This window comes from Coccidioides posadasii, chromosome 1 (genome assembly GCF_018416015.2).
Source record: "Coccidioides posadasii str. Silveira chromosome 1, complete sequence".
Lineage (NCBI taxonomy): Eukaryota > Fungi > Ascomycota > Eurotiomycetes > Onygenales > Onygenaceae > Coccidioides > Coccidioides posadasii.
The window spans coordinates 6,443,525-6,463,831 of NC_089407.1; the positions used below are offsets into that span (position 1 = coordinate 6,443,525).

The window sequence follows — 20,307 nt, forward strand, 5'->3', positions numbered from 1 at the left end:
GTATCTCCTACGAACTGGCGTCCCAATTGGACTGGGATCAACCAGAGACGCCCATGGGAGTCATTGAGATGTTGAACGGAGCTGAGGCTGATTGGTACGGCACCTACAAGGCCCAACTCACTATGACGGACTCCATGGGGACCACAAAGGTGGTAAAACGTACGTTCGCGGTGATCGACATGGTCGACGTGAACATAGTCCTGGGCATGCCGTGGTTAGAAGATTTCAACCCGGACATAGACTGGAAGGACAAGACGTGGCGTTACCGACCCTCAGAGGAAACGGTGGAACTCCTGAATGCAGGTAGATTCCTCCGAGCGGTGCGCATCAAGAACGAACCCTCTTATGTCATTTTCGCGTCAGACGACAACCAAGTCCTGACAGAAGTGCCTGAGTGGTTGAGGGACTACGAAGACGTTTTCTCAGAAGAAAAAGCGGCAGAGTTGCCGGAATTGACGAAGGTCAGTCACCCGATTGTCCTTAAAAACGGCCGCGAGCCCCCGTACATGCCAATCTATGGACTATCGCCCAAGCAGACGGAGGTCCTACGAGAGTACATCAAGGACAAGTTATGCAAGGGTTGGATACGTCCGTCACGAAGTCCGGCAGGGGCTCCAGTGTTGTTTGCACCCAAAGCTGATGGAGGACTCAGGCTCTGTGTCGATTATCGTGGTCTTAACGCAATCACGGTGAAGGACCGTTACCCCTTGCCGTTGATAGACGAGATGTTAAGCCGGTTGGCGGGAGCACGCTACTTTTCCAAGGTAGACCTACGTGATGCCTACCACCGGATTAGGATCAAAGAAGGAGACGAATGGAAGACCACGTTTCGTACAAAGTTTGGGAGTTTTGAGTACCTTGTCATGCCTTTCGGGTTGTCAAACGCACCAGCGACCTTCCAGTCCTATATCAATAGGGCGCTGGCAGGCCTGGTTGACGTATGCTGTGTAGTTTACCTAGATGACATCCTTATTTTCTCAGCCTCAGAGGGAGAGCACGAGAAACACGTTAGACTAGTTATGGAGCGTCTAAGGGAATACCAGTTGTTTGCAAAGCTTGCTAAGTGCGCTTTCAAAAGGCGAACGATCTCATACCTCGGATATATCATTGATAACGAAGGTATTAAGATGGACCCAAAGCGGGTACAGACGATCACGGAGTGGCCCTTGCCACGAAGTTTCCATGATATCCAGGTATTCCTGGGTTTTGCGAACTTCTATCGGAGGTTCATACGAAAGTACTCGGTTATCGTGGCGCCGTTGACAGACCTCTTGAAGGGCAGTGAAAAGGGAAGGAAGAAAGGACCTTTCCTCCTGACGCCCGCTGCCAGGGAAGCGTTTCGCGAGTTGCAGGCGGCCTTCTCCAGAGAGCCTGTCATCCGGCACTATGATCCAGAACGTAGAATACGTCTGGAGACGGACGCTTCGGAACATGCTGCAGGTACGATATTGCTACAGCTGTTCGAAGATGGGTGGCATCCAATTGCCTACTGGTCATTCAAGTTTGACCAGACCCAACGAGCCTATGGCACGCCGGATAAGGAGATGTTGGCCATCGTCCGAGCGTTTGTTCATTGGCGGCAGTACTTAGAAGGAACGAAGTACCCTGTAGAGGTCATCACGGACCATGCAAATCTTCGTTCATTTATGAAGTCCACGAACAAGGTGGCACAACGACGACACGTAAGGTGGATAGAGGTCCTCGGGGCGTATGACTTTGAGATCCTCTACCGCCCTGGGAAGCATAACCCAGCCGACGCATTATCACGAAGACCAGATTATGTCAAACTAGAAGAAGACATTGGTCTGCCGACGTATACGCTCAAACAACGTTACGCGGATGGTGTTCCAGAGTGGGACCCATTTGAAGGAACTTCCTTTGATGAAGGAGGTATCCAAGTACGTGCTGCTCGCGCTGTCCAAAGCAGTGGGGTAGAGGTGGCGCAGGGGAGACCTGGTGGCACCAAGATGGTTGAGTCAGTCCAGGGAGCACCAGCCAAAGATGCTGGGGAGGCTCAACGAAGGAATTGCAGGAGATCCTGGATTCCCCGTGTGCGCGCGAACACGGTGACGAAAAACGAAAAGGCCTATGACGAACCAACTGTGAGCGTGTTGGACCTGCTGCTAGAAGCACAGGGAGACGATCCCTCTGTACAAGCGAGATTCGCCGAGGCAGGATCTCAGCAGTCAGAGTGGAAAATAGACGAACGAGGTCTTTTGACGAAGAGCGGCAGGATCTACATCCCTAACGATCCGGCTCTAAGGCAGGAACTACTACGAGTCCACCACGACGACCCATTTGCAGGTCACTTTGGCGTGGCGAAGACGTTTGCCTTGCTCCGGCGAAAATACAATTGGCAATCGATGAGACAAGATGTCCAGACGTACATACGCGAATGCCAAACCTGCCAACGAGGGAAGACTCCAACGCACAAACCATATGGGTTGCTCGCATCACTGCCGACACCCAGTGGTCCCTGGTGTTCAATATCCATGGACTTTATAACGGACCTCCCTCCGAGTGGAGAGGAGAGGAACCCATACGATGCAGTCCTGGTTGTTGTGGATCGATTTACGAAGCTTGCACGTTTTCTTGCGTGTAGAAAGAAGATTGACGCGCCAGAGATGGCAAACCTTCTGTTCAGAAGGGTGTTTAAAGATTTCGGATTTCCAAACGATATTGTTTCGGACCGGGGATCTGTTTTCACAAGTGAATACTGGTCAGAGCTATGTTTTCACATGAAAGTTAGACGAAAACTTAGCACGGCATTCCACCCACAAACAGACGGCCAAACAGAGGCACTGAACAAGATTTTGGAGGGATACCTTCGTGCCTATTGTAGCCATAGGCAAGACGACTGGGAGGAGTGGCTTGTGTATGCAGAATTTGCATACAACAGGTCAGAACACTCCGCGACGCACATGTCCCCGTTCAAAGCAATGTACGGCTTCGAACCTAGGGGACCAGACGAGATCCAGGAGTCGGTCGACGACGACGACGACGCACAGACGGCGCCCGACGGGAGACTGAGGATGATCTCTGCGTTAAGGGATAGTCTGGTAGAACGTTTGACGAAAACAAAAGAGGACCAAGCACGGTTCTATAACCGAAGACGTCAAGATAAAGTGTATGCACCTGGTGATGAAGTGATGTTGTCATCAAGGAACCTACGAACAATACGTCCTTGCAAGAAGTTAGACGACAAGTACTATGGACCTTTCTCAGTGATAGAGGCCATAGGAAATAACGCATATCGACTGAAGCTCCCTCCGAGCTATCAGATCCACGATGTTTTCCATGTCTCATTGTTGGAACCGTACCGCACGAGAACGGGTGAGGCGCCAACGCGTCCTCCCGCGGTACTGGTAGACGACCATCATGAGTGGGAAGTAGACGAAATCTTGGACGACAAAGCACGCTACCGCAAGAGACGTTACCTAGTGAAGTGGAAAGGATTCCCTATTGAGGAATCGACGTGGGAACCTGAGGAAAATCTCGAAAATGCACAAGAAACCCTTAAGGATTACCTAAAGAAAAGACGAAATTACAAGAAGACGAACGAACCTACGTACAGGAAGAAAGGTAAACGTGACACGAAACAAACATAAAGACCACAACGCGCCTACGAAACCAAGAATTTAACGGCGAGAAGGCGTACCGCGAGGGCGCCCGAGACGCGGCCGCGACGGTGGCGAACCGGCCATAGACGAGCGAGGCTCGGGAGTCGCAGGTACGTTTGGTACGACGACGGACGGGACCACAACAGAAGGCGCAGTCACAGAGGAAGGCATCACAGACGAAGAAGTATGAAGAGAACGAAGCGTTTCTACAACGCTCCGAAAACCAGAAGAAACAACGTCGGTTAGACAATCAATAGAAGACGTGAGGTTGGCCTAAGCAGAAGTTAGTCTGAGAACAAGTAAGATGGTACAGAAGACCTACGAGACCGGTTTCCGTGCTGCCTCGAAGAGCTTTGGTTCCACTCGTCAAACAAGTCGTAAGATGGTCAAGCGAGACTCGGACGTTTGCAACTTCATTTTCTACCCGAGAGAGAACAGTACGAACTGGGCTTGACGAACGAGGGAACTCAGACGGGCCGTCTTTGGTAGATTCCGTCTCGGACACGAGGTCCACGGTCTTGGCTACATGGCGTGAGGCAGGACGACGACGTTTCATGGAAGGTCCTTCGACAGTAGAAGTGGCCTGGCGGCGGCGACGTTTAGCGGCTCCTGAGTCGAGCCCACGAAATTCACGCACGAGTATACTCATGCACTTGACATTGTACGGACGACGCGGATCGGCTGCGTCAAAACTATGGTATTCTTCTCGAAGTCGCAAGAGCCGACGAACTAGTTCGACGGCGGATTCTGGAACCTACAGCCATGTCAGAACAACAAGAAGAACGGACGAAGACGCACTTACATCACGACAGGTACGGGTTTGACGTTCTAAACAATGAGAACAAGATTCCTTCTCGGCGTCCCATAGACAAGGCTCGCTTTCATCCAGGCGGTCCGTGAACATCGAGTAAACGCAGACGGAGCACGGAAGAGTGTCTTCTTCGTCGTGCGCAACAGGGTCTTTCGACGACAACATCGTGATGAGTTATAAAACGAACGAGGAACGACGCCTGAGCCCAAACAAAGCAGAAGAAAAGAAGGAAGAAGAGGGCCAGGAACTCTCTATTTATACCCGTCATAACGCACCAAGGTTGCTAGTCCCACGACTTGTTGATAAACAACGTGACAACGGACAACAGACGACATAGCAACCAGACAAGCAAACAAACAAAGAAACGAGTACGTGACGAAACGCTGGACTTTCGTAATAAAACGATTGCTATCCTACGACGAAGGATGTCTACTGCAACCGGCGGCGATACGCATGCGGGATGTCTATATAGACAAGCAGTGAGTAATGCAGAAGCTTACACATCCAAGAACCTACGATGCTCCACCAATGATAGGGGAGCTACGACGACGTACGAAAAACCACTTCGGTGGCCCTATGCCTCGGAGTCCGAGGCCTCTGGGGGGGGGGATAGTGTTACGAACGTAGACCTAGACCAACCAAGCATCGGACGACGTCGGATGTTCAGGGGTATTCACGTGACCCCAACGCTGAACGTATAAGGATCACACGATTCGCATGGATCGTGGGAACCCCAGCGTTCAGTCTCCGAGTGAGGGGACCCCTACGTTTTACGCACGACTCCCTCCCACCAGTTGCGGGCATCGTACCTACTTAGCTCTTTCGTATCCCTAATCCTGGGAAAACCTACGTGACATACGACCGGTTCCCCTAACACCCTGCCATATTTGGGAACCAGAGACTGCAGCAGCCAAACATCAAGCTCAAAAGAAACTGGATGCCTTGAATATTGACCATGAGATAAAGGCAAGAGAGAAATGGGAGCTTGTCAATGGGATTCACTGCCTACAAATTCACCCAAACCATGGAAGAAAGCCAACTTTCAAATTCACTGTGAAAACTGGCAAGCTTGTTTGATGAGGCAAGGGGGGAGTTGATTGGTATAGGTATCAGAAGGTGTTAAGATTCTATCATCTTACTATTGAATTCTCTAGCTAATCTGATACTTCTTTCATTCCAGGAGGTCCTTCTTGCCAAATTATTCCCTTTTGTCAAGGAATGCCTTGAATCCCAACCCAATACTGTTGTTCTAGAAGATGGAGCTCCAGCACATACCCATTTTTACCAACAAGAGCTCTACAATATACACAAGATCAACCACTTACTTTGGCCTGGCAATTCACCAGATTTGAATATGATTGAGCCTGCCTGGATGTGGCTCAAGTGACATACAACTGCTAAAGGTGCCCCACAAGAATCTAAGACTGCTGAACATGAATGGAAGAAAGCCTGGGAAGAGCTGCCGCAAGCAAAGATTCAACAGTGGATTGAGTGGATTCCACATCATATTCAAGAGGTTATATGCTTGAAAGGGGGTAATGAGTATAGAGAGGGTGGTTATAAGGCACCTCACATATGGAAGGGTCAACAGCTTAAGGGAAAGCTCTCTCAACAGCAGGATCTTGAGGCAGATTCTTGGGCAGCTGGTCTAGAGACTTTGGAAGCTGCTGAAGCTCTAGCTGCTCTATATAATTTGGGTAGAGAGGATCCTTGGGAGGATTTGGAACAGGATTCAGATGAGAGTAACTAGTCAATTTCAGGGGTACTTTGAGTTTCCTAGCAAATTTGGTGGGGTAGTAGGTATTTGTAAAACAGTATTGTCTGTATAAGCTTTCCGGGAACTTTTGTTCCACACCTCCGTACTTGGCATGAGTTATTAACCAAGCACACCCTGAGGATGGTTGTTTGGATCCAGTTTGAATTCAGAGTGTAAAAGTCATAAATTCTTGCTACTATTTTTCTGAGACGCTTTGGACCGTTGAAAGCAGAAATGACAAACTCCAGGATTCCTACTCGGATGGTGGACGCTCGGGTCGGCTTGAACATTGACGCTCCTTGACAGGAATCGAAGTCCCTGTTGGCTGCAACATTGATTCTAGCATGCCTGCCTCGCAAAATTCCGGAGCATTCTGGCGAGTTCCTCATGATTTCCGTGGTCGGTACAGAGGACTCCGAAGAGGCTTAATAACAATTGCCACCTTACAGCCACCAGAGAGCTAGCGCGAGGTTGACTACGGAGTATGTCCGGAGTACCTTCTGTACAGCAAACTGCAGGTTGCGCTCCTGCAGGAGGCCAGTCTCGATTGCTGAAATATACCCCCAAAATCGATCCATTTTGACGCAAGTAGATGTGGCCAGTTGGGCTCTAAATTTAGGAAAAGTAGACGAAACCGTCCGTCGACAGTCTCAGCTATCAGAATCGAAATGCGGCTTGGTGAGGCGTATTGAATGAGTTTGGTAACAGGGTTTCGAAGAGAAGATGCTAAATTATATGGTCTTCAAAATTGGCCTTTCAGGTAGGATGGTCGACATTCGCATCTGTTGTACTCCGTACCGAGTGGGCATTCTGGGACTGTACTCCGTAGCTAGGTAAGTAAAATGGATATTAGCGGCCGGAAGGGCTACTGTAAGTCAACGCCACCAGATGCCCTTTTCAGGTTGTTTCCTGCTCCATAACGTGTCCTTTTTTTTTTTTTTTTTGGGGGGGGGGGGGGGGCTTAGTGTCATATCAAGAGCATAGCAACCGGGTCTTCATTCATATTACGCTGCCCCTCTGCCTCCGATTCTCTGTGAAAAACGTGGTCCATTTAAACAGTCTCGCATCAACCGGCAAACATTGCAGATGGGGGCTGGGCAACCGAGCTTGACGCTAGTCCCAATCGAGACCAGCTAGCAACCTTGACGACCATCATCAGCTCAAGCTCCACGCAACGCTGGAGGCAGACAGACAGCAGAGCTTCAGCGTCGCAACACAGCACACCCTTTCAGATACACTCTTTCTCTCCTTATTCCGCCCCCCTTCCTTTCTTGTTTCACTGTTATTTTGCTTGGTGGCAGTCATGGGTTCCGATCCCCAGTATGCGAAGTACCCCGACCTCACGCTCGCCCAGGATGTCTTCAACATCGCCAATCCAGCATGTCCGACGGCCTTACGAGAAGGCTCCTTGAAGAAGCTCCAAATCGCCATTGAAGAGAAACACATGGCCCCACTGTACCGTCACCTAGCCCACCCAGTAGAGGGCATTTTAAATCAATCAGGCGAAGGCGTTTCCCAAGCTACGAGTACAAGTTCCAACAAGCCAGTTGTTGCAAGTGACATGCTCCCTCAAACACGAACATCTGCCACCGTCGATCTTCCTTGGGATGAAAAGCTATACGAGAGATTAGTGGCTGAGAATAAGAAGGAGCTCGATGCTTTGCAGAAGGAGGAGGATGAGGCCGCAGAGGCTGCTGGTGACACAGAGGTTCAGGCCGCCCGGGGAAAACGCGCAGAGTTTTGGGCGCGCGTTGGAGATCGGGTAGGAGATATGCTCTACATTTGCGCTTGGCCTTGTTGGCAATTGTGTCCGTACTGATACCGAGTGTACCTAGGACAAAGCCATCGCTGCCTATGAAGCCGTCTTCGAAAACACCGGGGTGCTAGGAACAAAAATTGACCTTGTTCTCGCTATGATACGGATTGGATTGTTTTTTGGGGATAAACTATTCGTTAAAAAGCATATTGAACGAGCCAATTCTCTTGTGGAGGGCGGTGGAGATTGGGATCGTCGAAACCGGCTGAAGGCATACAAAGGTTTACACTTGCTTACGATCCGCAACTATAAGCTAGCTGCGCCTCTTCTTCTCGACAGCCTATCTACTTTCACCAGCTACGAATTGTGCAGTTATTCGTCACTGGTCGTATATGCGGTTCTTGCCGGCTCCTTATCCTTGAAGCGGGTAGATTTCAAGGCTAAGGTGGTGGACGCGCCAGAAATTAGGGCGATTCTGGGTGAAGGAGAAGACAGGTTATCGGCGCTAACCGGGGCCATATCGTCTGGCCCCGGTGCTGGAGACGAGGAGATGAAGGATGCGTCTAGCGCGACCCCAGGTCAAGCGTCAACCATCGTCAACCTCACAACGCTAGGTACTGGAAGTGGCATACAAGCAGAAACCGAGGCACCTGTCGATTTTACTCCACTGTCGAATCTTGTCGGTAGTCTTTACAACGGCATATATCGCACGTTTTTCACGGCCCTTGCCGCTGTCGAAGATAACTTTCTCACCCAAGACCGCTACCTCCATGAGCATAGATCCTGGTTTGTTAGAGAAATGCGGTTGCGAGGGTATCAGCAGCTCCTACAAAGTTACCGGGTGGTCGGCCTGAACAGCATGGCGAATGAGTTTGGTGTGACCGTAGATTTCCTTGACAGGTACGTATCACCGCTTGCCGAACTATATTAACTGTGCTTGATGCTGATGGGAATTGAACAGAGATCTCGCCAAATTCATTGCTGGTGATAGAATAGCTTGCACAATTGACCGGGTCAATGGTGTAATTGAAACCAATCGCCCAGATGACAAGAACAGGCAATATGCTGATGTGGTCAAGCAAGGCGACGCACTAATCACAAAGCTTCAGAAATACGGCCAGGCTGTTAGAATGAGAGGCAGTGAACGAGGTTAATGATGCATGACTATGTTTCACCAGCTCGTGGGTTTGGCTCAGGGAAGGCATATGCAGTTCAGAAATGATGAGAGAGCGATTTTTTGTACTGTATTACCATCTGCTGTAAGGTGCGAACAATAGATGATGTTCATGGGTTTCCAATTCAAAATCCGAGCCGAATTCACAAGGCAAGGAACAGTCATAAATTATGCGGGTTGTGGTCAGGCCTCTTGCATGATAAGGATGACGAAACTGGTTTGGAGGTACTCCGTATTTCGAGAAGATATATTTGTCTTGTAGCCGGCGCCAAACTCAGTGGAAGTAGCAGCAGGTCGACATGTTGCAATAGCCGGACGTTCCTGGTGAACCAAAGTTTGTCTCGGATTCTCGACCGAGACAGCCACCGCAAAGTCAAACCCGCTTGGTGGACGCCCTCAGAATTTGCGATGGAGCAGCAAACGTGACGGCGAGGAATGCGACCGAGACAACTCACCCCCAGACAACTACGAGGGGAAAAAAAAAAAGGTTATGTCCCGTCATTTGGCTTAGTTCTCCGCTGGCCCTGAACCCAAAATCCTCGCCATGCCTCCCTTACCCCGGTACACTCGATCTTTTGCGCTTTCTTTCCCTCCCCGCGAGCGCGTATTATCTGGAGCTCGATTGGTACCGTTGACACGATTCGCAGCTGGTTCTGCGAGCCTGGTTCTAGGTATGGCCCTTTGTCGTCTTTCTTCAGTGGCTCCCCCTCTGTGCATAAAAATACGAGGTGCACTTTCTCCTCCACGTTTCCTCCCCGCAGCCCAGCGCCATGATCTGGTGATGGCATGCATTATTATTATCCGGGCCATTCCGCTCCTTTTGCCCTAGAACCTTCATACCCCGCGGTCACCCTCTGTTTGAGCAGCAACTGACACTGTGTATAAATTCTTGACCCCTAGATATCGCTCGCTCGTCCTCCCTCGGTCCTTGGATATCATCACGCTCCTACTCAGGCAACAAGATGGGTTCATTGCCAGTTGGTCGCCTTCATAAGGGAAATATAAACCCGAATGTCCTTGCTGCCAAATATGCGGTCCGTGGCGAATTGGCCGTCAAGGCCGAAGAATACAGGGTCAAGCTGGAACAGGAGCTCGATACGCTGCCGTTCGACAAAGTCATCTTTGCCAATATCGGGAACCCGCAGCAGCTAGATCAGAAGCCCATCACATTCTTCCGCCAGGTGCTAAGTCTTATGGAATACCCTCCGTTGCTGGAGAACGAAGAGACTTTGAAGTCGGTGTTTGGATACAAGCAGGACGTTATTGATCGTGCGAAATACCTTTTGAAGGACGTCCAAAGCGTCGGGGCTTACAGTCAAAGTCATGGATCCCCGTTAGTTCGCAAAAGTGTTGCTAATTTTATGGAAAAGCGTGATGGCTTTCCCGCCGATCCCGCTCACATTTACCTCTCTGCCGGGGCGTCGTCAGGGGTGAACACTCTCCTTAATATCCTTTGTGCCGGCCATGACAGTGGGGTGCTCGTTCCAATCCCGCAATACCCACTTTACACCGCGACGCTGGCCGTTCTCAACGCGAGATGCGTTCCATACTACCTTGACGAAGAAAGCAACTGGGGTACAGATGTTGACGGGATCAAAGCCTCGGTTGCCAAAGCCAAGGAAGAAGGCACAGATGTTCGCGCAATTGTCGTGATCAACCCAGGAAACCCCACGGGTGCTTGTCTTAGCCCCGAAGCCGTCAAGAAGGTGATCGACCTCGCGGTCGACGAACATCTCGTCATCATTGCCGATGAAGTCTACCAGACGAACATCTTTAAGGGAGAGTTCACATCCTTCAAGAAGAGACTACGACAGTTGCAGCAAGAATCTCCTGGAAAGTACGACCACGTGGAGCTTGCATCGCTGCACAGCGTGTCGAAGGGTATGGTGGGCGAATGCGGCCACCGAGGAGGCTACTTCGAGCTTGTCGGATTCCATGCCGATGTCGAGGAACAGGTGTACAAATTCATTAGTGTCATGCTCTGCCCGCCAGTCATCGGACAGTGCCTTGTCGAACTGATGGTCAATCCTCCAAAGGAAGGAGATCCGAGTTATGAATTGTACCAGAAAGAGTACAGCGCCATCTCGACCGGATTATACCAGCGTGCCGCTGCCTTATACGAGGCATTCAAGCAGATGGAAGGCGTTGAATGTCAGGAACCAACAGTACGTTTCCCTTCCATTTTGACCTCGTTAACTATTGAGATGCGCGTTCTTCTAACCACGATTTGCCTTCTAGGGCGCTATGTACCTTTTCCCGTCCATTACTCTTCCGCAGAAGGCCATCGCAGCTGCTGAAGCAGCAGGCCGTCATCCCGATGAATTTTACTCTCTCCGTCTTCTTGACGCTACGGGTGTCTGCATCGTCCCAGGTTCCGGGTTTGGTCAGAAACCGGGAACGTACCACTTCCGCACGACATTCTTGGCTCCTGGCACCGACTGGGTGAACAGAATCGTGGCCTTCCACAAGAAATTTATGGATGAGTTCAGATGATTCCGTTCTTCTCTGATTTTAAAAGACCTTTTTCTTTTTGTTTGCTTGGGTAGCGGTGGTATATACCCTTACCGTGCCTCCTTTTCGCTTGTGGATTTCTTCTTCAACAGAGACGTATGATGATAGGGATCTTTTTAGGATGTTTCTCATAGACATAAATAAGCAAGCAAGCGTTGAGAGGTTATTATAAGCTCTGAGTGATATGATAGCAGTGCGCCCACTGCAAGTGCCCCTTATTAGGCCTCGTCATTCAATATAGACATACGCGCAAGGAGAACGCATTGCTATCCAGCATGATCCTCTCCTTTAAGTAAATTCGATGTATCCAGTTCACCCGAGACTGTCAACAAGAGAAAAGGGAAGGGAAGGAAAAGAAAAGCAAAAAAATAAAAAATAAAAAATAAAAAATAAAAAAGAAAAATTGCCTGGAGGTCGAGACATCCAAACGTCACCGACGCAAATCTCCGCGAGCTTGCAAGGATCGCACGGAGCCTGATTCTCCGTCTCTTTAGGGGTTGAGCGCAGGGATCGGGTCCCAGTCACATGGGTCGGAAATTTTCGGATTTATTTTTCTCTGTTTCTTTTTTTTCCCGCTTTTTATTTTTAGAGCGGTTTGGGGGGGAGGGATGAGTGAGAGTGCATGGAGAGAGAAAGAGAAAGAAAAAAAAAAAAAAAATCAGAGAGAGGATTTTCGTCCCTTGAATAGCCGAAGGGAAGAAATTAGGGGTTCCGGAGCATTTCTGATTAGTGGGGGAAGCGAAAACATAACAATAATCCCCTCAACCCCGGCCAGTGGTTTCAGGTAGGAATTTCAGGTCTCAGCCCTTTTTTTCTTTAGGGTTTGTTCTTTTTGGTCGTCGGTCCTTCTGGTAGGGCTAGCCAGCCTAAGGGCCTCGACGCGGCGAAGGTTTAGAGGTAAATCGGCCTGGTGATGTCTCTAAATTTTACAGAGTACGTACAGTACGGAGGAATTGGTTTCAGAATAACTTTTGAAATGATTCTTTCAACAAACGTATGTGTACGCCATCTGGTCTACGTCGGTGGAAGTGTCATGGGCTAGTTGCTCCATATCGGCGCTGCGCTGGCAAGTCCGTAGTAACACAGGATTATTTCCAACAGGGTGCGAGCATGGTTGAACATCAGTTGTGTCAGAGCTTCTCCCCAGTCAGAACAGTAAGAGCGTCACATGCTATATAGAGATGAGCTATATTATTTAACCGCTTGGGTGAAATGGACATGATTGAGCGGCGATAATTCTGCTTGCGAGGCAACGTAAATACATAGGACACGCGCGATCAAAAAGGGGCAATTGGAACTACGGAGTACACAAAAATAGATCCACACACTTGACGTATGGCTACGGAGTACGGAGAACAGGGTTCTCTTCATGGCACCTCTTCGTGGACTGGAATGATCGTTCTAGTGGCAATCATGTATCGGTCTCTGAAAAGGGGCTTCTCGAGTCGAAAAGAAGAAAGCCTTACAGAGGTCACCCCTGTATTGGACTTCTGGACGGGGCTCATAGTTTACTACTTACACCCGGAATATCGTCCGCCTGTCATCTGATCGCACAGAAGATGTTAAAATAGACTTTTTAAGGCTTTTTTTTCCTTCGTTCGCTAGCACTGTCTCGAAACCAGCCGGTATGTGTCATAGGATTAAAAAAGACGGCTTTTTGTCTTTTCAGGCGCTTCGAGGTTCAGGAGTCACCGAGATTGGGGGAAAAGTCAAAACGAAGGATTGCTTGACTCGGAGCTATGTTATGGAGGGTTGAATCTGGCGTCGTCGTTGCACAAGACGGGAACTAACGACGACTAGTCGCGAATCCCCCAAAGTTCTGGAAACGTCGTTTCCAGGCACGACGAATCCGGCAAGCAGTTTAACACTGTCAGGTACGGATGCCGGAGCGACGGAGTAGCGTCCGCGTCCCCAGGAAATCCCGTAGGGAAAAGTTCGGAAAAGTGCTTGGCTGGAGAAAAGTGGGCTGGAACCTTGGGACATGATTCGAAGATGGAGATTGCCCGTTGAAGAAATTTTCGATACGGAGTACTGTGGATGAAAATTTCGGATGGTCGCATGCAGGGATTTGATGGTTGTACATATGTAGTGGAGGAGGAGGGAGTTGGAGCACGAAACCGTCGAACTTGCAACTTCTCCCGAATCACGCTGGTCCATGACAGCTGGGATGTTGGATGTCAGTGTGTTTGTTTGAGCGTTAAACTGACACAATGCTTAATCCCTCAAGCGTGTAACTACCGTAGGCACATCCTGAATGTAGTTTGCTTTTGACGAACGGCATACGCGGGTCGGCGTCTTTTCGTTGCTGCTCGAGTGAATATCGCCATTCGATCAACGACAAATGACGACGTGCGCGGGAAGGGAACTTGGGGGGGGGGACCCAGAGCGTCATCGACTTCCGTTCGTCCTGATTGGCCATGTGGCGCTTCTTCCGATGTTTGCCACGAGAAGCCGAGTTCAACGAGAATCGCCTTTAGGCTGTGGGCCCGTCACCATCGGGAGGAGAAGAGTTCTCCCTTTGGGGACGGAGTACGGAGTACAGAGCCTTGAGAGTCAATTGCGCATTCGACCGCGTACTCCGTACAGCAGAAGCGTTTAGCAGCAGGCAGAATATAGTTACATACTAACTATTGTCGAGCAGATCGCTCAAAATAACTATGTAATTGCTTCGTTAGGGGCATCGACATGTCCATGATGGATGGCGAGTCCACCCACAGCATTTTGCTATCGGCTAATTGAACTAAGAGGCGCCCACCCCTGCCGTTCAATCCTTGGAAAAACGGAGGATAATACGGACTCTCCCTCCCTGTGTCTGTATGTACTGTCGATCGTGGGTTCGCCCCGGCATCCCTGCCTGCCCATGCAAACCGGCCAGGATGTCGCTCGTCTTTGGGTTTCTGGCGGTTTTGGGCTGTGTCGGTCATGTGCCCAGCCACACTCTCCGCTTAGTCAATCCAGGCCGCAGTCTCGCCCGGTCGAGCGCCCGCAGCGAAACCTGCTTGCCAGAGTTGTCGCTCCCAGCACCAAGGACTGCCGGAGTGCCATGAGGGAGAAGCTGTCGCGATATTCCGCTGTGATTCGACACCGTAGACCGAGTGCGCTGGTGGCTTTTGGAAATGTAAGTAGCGGTCAACCTTCACTGGGAGGAGGCAAACCAAAGCATTTAAAAAGGGCGAACAGGGCACGGAGCTGCTTCAAAGTCTTTTTTCCTTTTCAACCTCACCTCTTCGCTAGCATCCTCGCAATCCCATTGAACCTTTTACCTAACCCCTCCTCCAGGGAAAAACAGCCTGATCGTCACTGGATTAAGTAACACCCGTTGCTTGCAGTCTCCCTGAATAGCTTTGTTTCACTTTTTTCATTCGTCGCCCGGAACGTCATCCAATCCCACAGGTCCCCTCCCCCCCTGGCAAGCCCTTCCACACAGACTCCATTTTTTCCTTCTTATTCTCCATTTTCACAGCCTGGGCCGTTTTCGGGTCATTTCGGAGCAGTTTGCTGCCATATTTAATTTCGTGTACGCTAAAACCTCTGACAAAATACTACGCCACTGCCCAGCTTGGTCACGGTTTACCCGGTATCTCCCGTCAGCTGTGGAGAAGCACGCATGGTACGGGAGGGCTAACCATTCCGTGGGACAGGGCAGCAGACTCGCAGTGAATTCGATTTCGCCGTACTCCGTAATCAAAAGCCAAATCATGGATCCCGCACCCGCATCTTCAGCTCCTCGTGCTACCGTTAATATACCCCCCAATCACCCACTTCCTCTTGACTATTTCACCTCAGATTTCGTTCGACAGCAAGCTGCCAAACAACAGCACTCGAACTACCATTCCACATCCCTGAGAAACATGGTGTCGACATCTGTCAATCGCACTGCGCTGCACCCCACTGGTGTTCAGTATGTTCCCCTTCCCATCCCCTGTCCGTTCTGTTGTTGAACCTTGTTGCCGCGGTTATTGTCGTCATTGTTCATGAATTGTATCCGCCGAGACTGGCCTTCTCCAGTGGATATATATGAAGGCCATGTCGGATCTCCATGAGCACTACACAATCGACACCCACAGCAAACGTATCTTCAACTGAGCGGCGCAAGCTACCACCGAAACCATGATTGCTAACGGTGACCTCAGACCAGGAAAGGGCCACACTGAGCTCGAGGAGGAGCTTCACGAAACAGCCCACATTGACTATGAAAGAGTAGCAATTGTGAGTTTGCTCTTTGCTGCCCTGTTCCTCCTGCAACTTTTATACATGCTACTATCTGATCAGCAACATACTGATTAACCACCGGAATAGATCGCCAATCCTTCTGTTGCTGCTCTCTACGAAGATGCCCTCGTCTACGAGACCGGAACCGCTATCACATCCAGCGGAGCCCTGACCGCATACTCCGGAGCCAAAACTGGTAGATCACCCCTCGACAAGAGAATTGTCAAAGAAGAAACATCAGAGAATGAGATCTGGTGGGGTCCAGTCAACAAGCCCATGACCCCTGAGGTGAGTCACCTTTCAAGTTATTTTTATTTCTTTAAGGTTTTTTTCCTTTCCTTTTCTTTTTTCTTTTTTCTTTTCTTTTCCCTTTTTTTTTTTTTTTTTTTTTTTTTTGAAAACTGTTTCGATCGTGTGACTGCCCATGCTGCCGAGCCCACGACCCTTTTGCTCAGCCCTTTTCCGCTTCCCGAACTTTCTTCCACCCCTGCGCTCTTGGCAGCGTATCGGGGCTCCTGTGGCTTCCCCGCAGCTGCTGGGTCGCGCCCGGACCCTCTCCGAACCTCACGTGGTGTGACGTAATGACTGATTACTAACCGTGTTGTCCCGATTGGCAGGTCTGGAGAATCAACCGAGAGAGAGCCGTCGATTACCTCAACACAAGAAACCGAATCTACGTGATTGATGGCTATGCCGGCTGGGATGAGCGCTACCGCATCAACGTCCGCGTCGTTTGCGCACGTGCTTACCATGCTCTGTTCATGCGTAACATGCTTATCCGTCCCAAGCGGGAGGAGCTACAGCATTTCCACCCAGACTATGTCATCTACAACGCCGGATCTTTCCCCGCAAACAGATGGACTGAGGGTATGACATCGGCTACCTCCGTTGCCATTAACTTTGCCGAGAAGGAGATGGTCATCCTTGGCACAGAGTATGCCGGAGAGATGAAGAAGGGTGTCTTCACGGTTCTCTTCTATGAGATGCCAATCAAGCACAACGTCCTCACCCTCCACTCCTCTGCCAACCAAGGCCCAGATGGTGATGTTACCCTCTTCTTCGGCTTGTCTGGTACCGGAAAGACAACCCTCTCTGCCGACCCCAAGCGTGCATTGATTGGTGACGACGAGCACTGTTGGAGCGACCGTGGTGTCTTCAACATCGAGGGCGGAGTATGTTACCCAATTCTTCCTTTTTTTTTTTTTTTTTTTTTTTTTTTCCCCTTTTATAACAATCTTCTAACGCAATTTCTAGTGCTACGCCAAGTGCATTGGTCTATCCGCAGAGAAGGAACCTGATATCTTCAACGCTATCAAGTTCGGATCTGTCTTGGAGAATGTTGTCTTCAACCCAGAGACGCGTATCGTGGACTACGATGATGCTACCTTGACCGAGAATACCAGATGGTAAGATTGGAGATTCCAAAATTGCGAGATTCATGGTTGCTAATTGTCCTCATAGCGCCTATCCCATTGAATATATCGAGAACGCCAAGATTCCATGCCTGGCTGAGCAGCACCCATCCAACATCATCCTCCTTACTTGCGATGCCCGTGGCGTTCTTCCACCGATCTCCAAGCTCACCAGCGAACAGACCATGTTCCACTTCATTTCCGGTTACACCTCCAAGATGGCTGGCACTGAGGACGGTGTCACTGAGCCCCAAGCTACCTTCTCTTCCTGCTTCGCTCAACCATTCTTGGCTCTCCACCCAATGCGCTATGCTCGCATGCTCGCTGACAAGATTGCTGAGCACAAGGCTAACGCTTGGTTGTTGAACACCGGCTGGGTTGGTGCTGGCTGCACCACTGGTGGCAAGCGTTGCCCACTCAAGTACACTCGTGCCATCCTTGATGCGATCCACTCCGGTGAACTCGCCAAGGTCGAGTACGAGACCTACGACACCTTCAACCTTCACATCCCCAAGTCCTGCCCCAATGTTCCTAGCGAGCTGCTGAACCCACAGAGAAGCTGGACCGGCTCCGCCAGCTTCAAGGATGAAGTCAACAAGCTGGCTGAGCTCTTCAACCAGAACTTCACCAAGTACAGCGCGGAAGCCACCCCAGAGGTCCTCGCCGCTGCTCCAGTTGTCACTGGTGCAGAGGAGGCACCGGTCGCTGATAAGGCCGCTCCCGTTCAAGTCAACGGCGAACAGGCCCAGGAGACCACAAATTGACTAGCCAAGCAAGAGTCGGCGTCACAACCGGAAGAAATCTTGACGAAAAAGTCAAAACGTCGATTCTTGAGTTTACGAAGAATGCTGTCCAAAAAAAAATAGTTTGAATTGGGTTCGAATCCTTTTTTTTCTTTTTTGCGAGTTTGCATTGACTTGTATTCCAAAAAACAGTTTTATGGGACATTCCCTCATGTTTTTTTTTTTTTTTTTGTTCCTCTTGATTCTCTTCTGATATGCATAGTTTGCCTGGGTTCTCTGCATCATACCAAAGGTTTTAATTGCCCCCTTGTCTCATGTCGTTCTGCGACTACCACTTTTAAACCCATTTAACCCCATCACTACAGACAACGACCTCATCCTTCTTTACAAACCACGCTCTATTCTCCTCGTGAGAAATATTCCTTCATGAGTCTGCACATGTCCTCCTTTTTCTCTTTTCCTCCCCCTTTCTTTTTCCAATCATGATATTCCTCGACGCGTTTCCTGTTTAAGTGCAGATTAATACTGTGATCACCTTCCAACACCAAGCAGAGTTGACAACAACTTAAAAAAAAAAAAATCTTGCAAAAAGCAAGAAAACCATGTACTGCTGGTTTGGTCAAGGGACACGGAAGTTGGTAAAAAAGAGGAGGAAGAACAGAAAGAGTTATATTTACATAAAAAAAAATGAAATAAAAAGAATATAACCCTGAACTCTTTTCTCCCTTTGGTCTGAATTAACATGAAAGACTGTTGTAGGTGAAACGAAATATTTAAAATCATCCTTCTAGATTGTGATCTGCACGCCTTGATTTGGTTCCAGTCTGGTAAATAACACATGTAGATGCTCTGAGGTGGGATCCAAAAACCAAATGCAGAGTTGATAGTGATAGTAGTCTTATGATGGACGAAGATCTTAGCGTATAGTATCGCCTACTAACAAGGCACAAAAAGCTGATGAGCAGACCCTGGGCGAATTGAAGACATGCAGCACTAACACCCTATTTGCAGAAAATAAGCTGACAAGCAATGCGGCGGAATTAAGTCTAGAAAGCCTGGTAGCCGGTGGGTAGGGGATAAGCAGGCCTCAACAGATACTCGGCAAGCCTTCCATATTTACAGCACCTTCCCAACAGTTACGGTTCAGACACGGGATCCTGACCTGGCCAAATTGGCTAGGGACGTATCACAGCAGAGCTCAGGTCCAGTCGTCAACAACCTTGGCAAAAGTCGCAAATTATCTTCCATACTCGTACTAACTATGCCAATTGAAATCGAAAGGAGCCGCAATAGCTCGGGTGATATCGGGGGCCGGAATGACCTTTTTCCACGAGGGCGAAGGATTTTGGGAAGATGGGCTCGATTTGAAACACGACGGCGGAGTTACGGAGATGGGGGACGGAATAGTATCCTCCCAGCACTTCACTTCCGCTTCCGCCTTTTCCTGTGTGCCTTGGTGCGAATAATGGAGGCCGACTTACATAGCTTCCTCCCGTCAGCCGGGACCGGGAGAACGGGTCTTGCTGGCGGGCAGGAGGGCTCGGACAGGAACACGGGCAGGGTGGAGTACGTAGTTAGTTACTAATGTATGTGTAATGCGATATATTGCGGAATGGGAGGCTTCTTTTCCTTTATTTTATTTTTTTTTATTTTTATTTTTTTTTTAATTGTCTTGCAAGGTGAGAGCTTCTCAGCAAATATCGAGATCGCCTAATAAGTGGTTAAGCAGCGGAGGAAAACTATTTACCGAGTAAAGTTTCCTCCGTCCAACAAGTCGGCCCGGAATGGCTGCCGAAGCAGGCCAAGAGCTGCTGGGCCCCAACAGAGCGAGGCAAAGGCTGGATATTTTCAACGGCCAGCCAGGCGTCTGAGTGCATCTTCAAACTCTCTTGTGGGGGCCATGAGTGCATCGTTGGGCAAGTTGGGCCAAATTTTCGTGGTTGCTAGTTATTTGCAGTTCAGTGTTCCAGGGCCTTGATACGGCCGATCTTGGTCATGCCGCCGAAGAAGAAAACCACAGAAAAAAAGAAGGGATTCTCAGTATGTAGGAGGACACTTCTTCTGGTGGCGAGCTGGGCTGCAATGTCAGTCTCTCTTTGAAATCCAAGAATACTAATCTCGATTAAAAAAAAAAAGAAAAAGAAAAAAAAAAAGGGCCATCCGCCAGATCAGCCGGAAATTAACTGGGTGGGCCAGGCTAGTTTGCTGACTAGTCCGTTTAAGTAGTGAGTTAGTTACTTAACTGGTTGGTTTATGTACTCCATAGTTAGTGATGACGTCCACAGAACCAAAACGTACATGGCTGGCAGGCT

The 20,307-nt window shown here is 49.5% G+C and overlaps 4 protein-coding genes across 4 annotated transcripts; 3 read left to right on the forward strand and 1 right to left on the reverse strand.

The window, feature by feature from the left end:
- The first annotated feature begins 7,033 nt into the window (after positions 1 to 7,033).
- Positions 7,034 to 9,245, forward strand: D8B26_001906 (uncharacterized protein). Its single transcript, XM_003065862.2, has 3 exons — positions 7,034 to 7,949; positions 8,023 to 8,843; positions 8,905 to 9,245. Exons 1-3 carry the CDS (start codon positions 7,491 to 7,493, stop codon positions 9,095 to 9,097), a joined length of 1,473 nt encoding a protein of 490 aa, XP_003065908.2. The 5' UTR covers positions 7,034 to 7,490; the 3' UTR covers positions 9,098 to 9,245.
- Positions 9,246 to 9,543: 298 nt separating this feature from the next.
- Positions 9,544 to 11,889, forward strand: D8B26_001907 (uncharacterized protein). The gene is made up of 3 exons (XM_003065863.2): positions 9,544 to 9,788; positions 10,018 to 11,282; positions 11,356 to 11,889. The coding sequence occupies exons 1-3, from the start codon at positions 9,662 to 9,664 to the stop codon at positions 11,608 to 11,610; spliced, it is 1,647 nt and encodes a 548-aa protein (XP_003065909.1). The 5' UTR covers positions 9,544 to 9,661; the 3' UTR covers positions 11,611 to 11,889.
- A 1,476-nt stretch (positions 11,890 to 13,365) lies between these two features.
- Positions 13,366 to 13,785, reverse strand: D8B26_001908 (uncharacterized protein; the record flags this gene model as incomplete). Its single annotated transcript, XM_066123668.1, has 1 exon — positions 13,366 to 13,785. One exon carries the CDS (start codon positions 13,783 to 13,785, stop codon positions 13,366 to 13,368), a length of 420 nt encoding a protein of 139 aa, XP_065979743.1.
- A 981-nt stretch (positions 13,786 to 14,766) lies between these two features.
- On the forward strand, positions 14,767 to 18,705 carry PCK1 (Protein kinase C-like 1). The gene is made up of 6 exons (XM_066123669.1): positions 14,767 to 15,529; positions 15,762 to 15,837; positions 15,928 to 16,128; positions 16,458 to 17,012; positions 17,095 to 17,246; positions 17,302 to 18,705. The coding sequence occupies exons 1-6, from the start codon at positions 15,327 to 15,329 to the stop codon at positions 18,014 to 18,016; spliced, it is 1,902 nt and encodes a 633-aa protein (XP_065979744.1). The 5' UTR covers positions 14,767 to 15,326; the 3' UTR covers positions 18,017 to 18,705.
- The last annotated feature ends 1,602 nt before the right edge of the window (positions 18,706 to 20,307 follow it).

What these genes read in the sequence shown, in the direction of transcription:
- PCK1 (XM_066123669.1), top strand. Translation starts at nt 15,327, where the DNA reads ATGGATCCCGCACCCGCATCTTCAGCTCCTCGTGCTACCGTTAATATA. An exon ending in ACTATGAAAGAGTAGCAATT is followed by an intron (nt 15,838 to 15,927) that starts GTGAGTTTGCTC and finishes CCACCGGAATAG; the next exon opens with ATCGCCAATCCTTCTGTTGC. An exon ending in TTGACCGAGAATACCAGATG is followed by an intron (nt 17,247 to 17,301) that starts GTAAGATTGGAG and finishes TTGTCCTCATAG; the next exon opens with CGCCTATCCCATTGAATATA.
- D8B26_001907 (XM_003065863.2), top strand. Translation starts at nt 9,662, where the DNA reads ATGCCTCCCTTACCCCGGTACACTCGATCTTTTGCGCTTTCTTTCCCT. An exon ending in TTCTGCGAGCCTGGTTCTAG is followed by an intron (nt 9,789 to 10,017) that starts GTATGGCCCTTT and finishes CTTGACCCCTAG; the next exon opens with ATATCGCTCGCTCGTCCTCC. An exon ending in TTGAATGTCAGGAACCAACA is followed by an intron (nt 11,283 to 11,355) that starts GTACGTTTCCCT and finishes TTTGCCTTCTAG; the next exon opens with GGCGCTATGTACCTTTTCCC.
- D8B26_001906 (XM_003065862.2), top strand. Translation starts at nt 7,491, where the DNA reads ATGGGTTCCGATCCCCAGTATGCGAAGTACCCCGACCTCACGCTCGCC. An exon ending in GGGCGCGCGTTGGAGATCGG is followed by an intron (nt 7,950 to 8,022) that starts GTAGGAGATATG and finishes GAGTGTACCTAG; the next exon opens with GACAAAGCCATCGCTGCCTA. An exon ending in ACCGTAGATTTCCTTGACAG is followed by an intron (nt 8,844 to 8,904) that starts GTACGTATCACC and finishes GGAATTGAACAG; the next exon opens with AGATCTCGCCAAATTCATTG.